The 5,655-nt window shown below is 41.4% G+C and overlaps 1 protein-coding gene across 1 annotated transcript; it reads left to right on the top strand.

Moving 5' to 3' along the window:
- The first annotated feature begins 3,362 nt into the window (after nucleotides 1-3,362).
- LOC143878924 (uncharacterized) lies at nucleotides 3,363-5,189 on the top strand. Its single transcript, XM_077381141.1, has one exon. The coding sequence runs from the start codon at nucleotides 3,363-3,365 to the stop codon at nucleotides 5,187-5,189; it is 1,827 nt and encodes a 608-aa protein (XP_077237256.1).
- The last annotated feature ends 466 nt before the right edge of the window (nucleotides 5,190-5,655 follow it).

The raw sequence follows: 5,655 nt of genomic DNA, 5'->3' as shown, positions 1-5,655 counted from the left end.
AAGTTCATGTTAAACTCATAAGTATACATCTTTCATACTTGAACTCTAGTTTGGACAAAATTAACTTTTGCTAGATTATTTGGCATTTATATATCATTTCTAGCAAAATTAAGAAATTAAATGACATGTCTAGAAAAATGATCACTTTTTAGACATCTTTTATGTCCTAGGTGAGAAAACATGTCTATTTCCATGCACCTAGTTGTCCTTCACACCCACTCACAAGACTTTCCTATTATGTGCTAAATGATTATCAATATATGTAATATGAAGTCTTTGATGAGTTATATGTGTATGTGTTTCAAAAGCTTATATTGGATATCCTCTCATGACTAATATGAATTTTGAAATATAGATATATGTATTTGTGTGAGCTCCCTAGCTTGCTTATATGTTACATATTTAGGGAAGTATATTTGAATTGTAGAATATGATATCACACTTAGAAGAAGCATGAGCCAAAACTTTCATATCTTTTGTGCTATGCATGTTTATCATGTGGAGCCAGATTATGGCTATCATTTAATCATGATAAATCGACACTTAAACTGTTAGTGTAATTGTAGCCCAAGGGTTGAGTCTAATGTGTTATCTTTTGTAAGAACCGGTAAAATAGATATATATATATATATATATATATATATATATATATATATATATAAATATAAAAATGGCCTCATAGGTGGGTAATCATCGGCCATTACTCATTTTCCCCAAGTTAATCGGGCATGAGGACATCTGGCATAATGGGGCGTACACGATTCGAACCCAAGTCTAAGCTAAGATTGAACGGCTTCCTACCACTAAGCCACCGCCCCAGATGTCAACAAAAACGGAATAGATATATATATATGTTAAAAATTTCCAATAGTCACTATTCACAATAGTCACTATGCGAGATTACTATGCAGAACTACTATGCAAGTTCACTATTGAGATACACTATTTAAAAGTATTATTCACAGTAGGACCCACCGAGTACTATTTACAAACGGGTCCCACCATCAGTAGGTCCCACATCAGCGGGCCCCACACCCGCAGGTCCCACATCAGCGGGCCCCACATCAGCGGGCCCCACACAAGTAGGTCCCACACAAGCGGGTCCCACATCAGCGGGTCCTACCAACAGTAGGTCCCACAACAAGTAAGTCCCACACAATAATTCAAGTTACTATTCAAGCAAATAAACTAATAATATAATAATTCAAGTTACTATTCATGCAAATAAAATAATAAATAAAATAATAATATAATAATTCAGGTTAAGGCTATAAATAGAGGCTCGCAGACGAGGAGAAGGAAAAAAAAAAGAGAAAGAGAGAGGAAGAGAAGAAGAAGAAAAAGAAAAAAAGAAATCTGAGAGAGAAGAAGGAAAAGGAAATCAGAGAGAAGAAGGAAAAGGAAATCTGAGAGAGGAGAAGGAAAAGGAAATCTGAGAGAGGAGAAGGTAAGTCTGTCAATAGTTATTTATTTACACAGTGAAATATCGGTGATATGGTTGGTTCTACCACCTATGGATAAAGCGTGCATATGAGGCGATAACTCGCTATCGATTATGCAAACTTTATCATCATATTTGAACGGTGAAATGCTCGCATAGTAACCGTAAAGTAAACTGTAAAGAAAGAAAGGCGAAGGTCAATAGTTATTTATTTAAACAGTGAAATATCGGTGATATGGTTGGTTCTACCACCTATGGATAAAGCTTGCATATGAGGCGATAACTCGCTATCGATTATGCAAACTTTATCATCATATTTGAACGGTGAAATGCTCGCATAGTAACCGTAAAGTAAACTGTAAGGAAAGAAAGGCGAAAAAAGGCGAACTGCTGAGCATAATAGCCAAAGAATGGTGGCCCACATGAATAGTAACATGCGGGGCCCACGTGAAGTAATATGCGGGCCCACATGAAGGAGTAACATGCGGGGCCCACATGAAGTAATATGCGGGCCCACATGAAGGAGTAACATGCGGGGCCCACATGAATAGTAACATGCGGGGCCCACATGAATAGTAACATGCGAGGCCCACATGCATAGTAATATGCGGGGCCCACATAAATAGTGCATACTGGACAGAAAGGACATGAATTTGATAAAACTTAGAATTATTTACAGGTTAATCATTCCTATTCTTGTTGGGACTTTTCGGTTACTATCTTCACTCAGAAATTAAAAAGGCAGGTGACAGCTAGACCTTGTCTTGTAATGGTATTCAATATAATTGTCTATGCAATGTAGCTCTGCTTATAAATTGCCTGATAAATACCTGCTTAGTGAATTTATACTCGCTTGCCTGGAATCAAATGAATTGAAATGAATGCAGGAAGAAAGGCAAAGGTAAGTAATTGCATACATGTTGCATACATGGGGAAAGTGAAGGGGAACTTAAGGGTGTGGTGGAATCATCCTGGGACCTAAGGTCCAAAGGCCAACGCGAGAAGCGTGTACTGCCTTTCGTTGGCAAACCAACCAAAAAGGGAAAGTATCCCCGAGGGATAGTATCCCCGGCTCGGCAAATGCGAGACCGTAATCCAAGTCCATAACGTCACTACCTTCAGACAGGGGTAGTGGGTAGCCGTGCGGCAAGGACACCGGCAGAAAAAAATAAAATAAAATGAAAAAGTCAGAAAAGAACTGACAGAAAAATAAATGGGGGAAAAGCCGGATGTACCTGGGGAATGTGCTGTCTCATAATTATTGCATGCATAGCATACATTGAAATTATTGTCATTCCTTTTATTTATATTGCCATGGGCATTGTAATCTTTATTATATTGTTTCTAGACATTATTGAGGATGTGGATTATATTGTATGCACTGTTATTATTGTCTCTTTTACTTTGCTCGGTCTCTGGATGACCCTGCTCTGACGTTGATTCCTCCACCACAGGGGTTGAGGCATTAGATGGCGGAGCATTTGCAAATGAAGGAACCATGGGATAAGGGACTGTGTGATCAGAGAGTTTGTTCCTGAGTTTTTACATTTTGACGCCTTGCGTCATTTACCATGTCTATCAATACTTTGTTATGATAAGACATCTTTCAGTTGTAATAAGATTCTATCGTGGTTGATGCTTGTATAAAAAAAAAAAAAAAAAAAATAGTTACATGATTTTTGCTTTCTTTTGCTCGTAGCGACTCGTCGGAAATCGGGTCGTTACAGTTGTGGTATCAGAGCTCTGGGTTTTTGTGAAATACCTGGACTTCGTGAGAGTGGGTAGATTATAGGATTGGGGTAGACAATTAAGACTTGTCGACCAAAATATATGCACTCTGATTTTATACCCTTAAAGGGAAGACACAATAGTAAATTTTAATACCTACTCAATTAATGACAACAAAGTCTTCTATTAGCAGATGTATCAGAGGAGGGGAGCTGCTAACCAGGCGAATGTCCCTACTAATGATGGACATGAACCATCTCAGCTCGTTACGCATGGCCCAGTTCAACCTCAAAATCAGGATAGTCTGCAAATGCTTGCAGAAATTCTTAAACAGAATCAGATAGCTAATCAGACCGCCCTTCAGGCCATCGCAGCCAATCTCGGGAATCGTCAGGAGTCGAGACCTCGTGAGGATGCCTCTCAGATGCATCGTCAGTTCCGAGACTACCATCCATCTGAGTTTACTGGTTCAGGTGATCCCTTAGCGGCAGATCATTGGATTACAGAGATAGAGGGGATCTTTGCAGTAATGGAGTGCTCAAGTATTCAGAAGATGCGTTTTGCTTCCTTCTTACTGAAGGGAGAAGCGGGTGTCTGGTGGCGGACTATGATTCAGAACTATCCCGCAGTCTTGTCAGGGACTTGGGGACAGTTCAAGTCTCGCTTCAATGAGCAGTTCTTTCCGGAGCGCATAAGAGATCAATTGGCGGGGCAGTTCGCAGAACTAAAGCAGGGGGCTTTGACTGTGGCTCAGTATGGAGCCAAGTTCAGAGAGCTGTCTCGTTTTGCACCTGGATATGCAGCAACAGAGGCAGATCGGGTTCGGAAATTTGTTAGCGGTCTTCGCCCTTCCATTAAGGCGAGTATCGTTAACCTTGGTTCTAGGACCTTGGCAGAAGCCTGTGAGAAGGCCGAGGTGGCAGAAGACTGTGAGAAGTCAGTACAGGCAGCTAGATCTCAATCTATTGTTAGCAGGAATCAGGGACCTCCACCCAAAAAGCAGAGGACGGATGGTGGATCGCAATCCAAGACCTTGTGCTCTCTTTGTGGAAAATTCCATTCAGGCCAGTGTTGGAAATCAATAAATGTCTGTTTCAATTGTGGGGATCCCAACCATAAGCAGAGGGATTGCCCTAAAAAGAAGCGTCAGCAGTATACCGGACAGCCATATCAGCAGCAGCAGCAGGCTCTTCCTAGACCTCCATTCCAGCCGCAGCAGCAAAATCAGTGGAGGGGAAACCCAAAGCTCATACCAGTTCAAGGAAGAAATGCACCCCAAGCTCCTATCAATCGGGTCTTTGCCTTGAGTCAGCGCGACGCTGAAGCATCCGATGCAGTTATCGAAGGACAGCTTCACGTTAATGGTATATCTGTTCATGTCTTATTTGATTCTGGCTCTACATTATCATTTATATCGCCTGATTTTGTTCGAGAAGTAGCTTTATCTCCTGTACCCTTACTACATCCGTTGAGAGTGGTCACACCAGTAGGTGATGTGGTAATTACTGACTTGGTATGTAAGGGTTGCAAAATTAAAATTAGGGACCGGGAGCTTTTGGGAGACCTTGTATTGCTGAATATGAATGACTTCAAGGTCATCTTAGGCATGAACTGGTTGGCGTCTTACCACGCCAGTGTGGATTGTTTCCATAAGGTGGTGGTGTTCAGAATACCCGGAGAGGAAGAATTCTTATTTAAGGGTGTGAAGCGCCCTGGCAAAATCAAAATTATTGCTGCATTAAGGGCCCAGAAAATGTTAAGTAGGGGATGTGAAGGTTTCTTGGCGTATGTGAAGAAAGAGGATGATGGTGTAGGGTTATCAGCAGCTGATATTCCCGTGGTAAGTGAATTCCTTGATGTTTTTCCAGAGGATCTCACGGAGTTGCCTCCCCACAGGGAGATCGACTTCACCATTGCTCTCGAGCCAGGAACCTTACCCATTTCCAAAGCACCTTATCGGATGGCCCCTGCCGAGTTGAAGGAATTGAAGGAACAGTTGTCTGAGTTGCTTGAGAAATGATTCATCAGGCCAAGTTATTCGCCGTGGGGTGCTCCTGTTCTACTTGTTAAAAAGAAGGATGGCAGCCTCCGTTTATGCATCGATTATCGGCAACTGAATAAGGTTACTGTCAAAAATCGTTATCCTTTGCCTAGGATCGACGATCTTTTTGACCAGTTGCAGGGAGCTTGTCACTTTTCTAAGATTGACCTCAGATCAGGGTATCATCAGCTTCGTGTCAGAGATGAGGACATATCCAAGACAGCTTTTAGGACCCGATACGGTCATTTTGAATTCGTGGTAATGCCTTTTGGCCTGACGAATGCTCCAGCTATCTTTATGGATGTAATGAACAGGATCTTCAAACCCTTCTTAGATCAGTTCATTGTGGTATTTATTGATGATATTCTCATTTATTCTAAGTCCAAGGAAGATCATGCAGAGCATCTAAGGAGAGCACTTGAAACTTTGAGGCAGAATCATTTAT

The sequence above is a fragment of the Tasmannia lanceolata genome, unplaced genomic scaffold (genome assembly GCF_043159265.1).
Source record: "Tasmannia lanceolata isolate RefF3 unplaced genomic scaffold, GAP_Taslan_0.1 ptg000006l, whole genome shotgun sequence".
Lineage (NCBI taxonomy): Eukaryota > Viridiplantae > Streptophyta > Magnoliopsida > Canellales > Winteraceae > Tasmannia > Tasmannia lanceolata.
The sequence above is the reverse complement of the archived record's forward strand: the minus strand, read 5'-3'. Positions and strand labels throughout refer to the sequence as shown.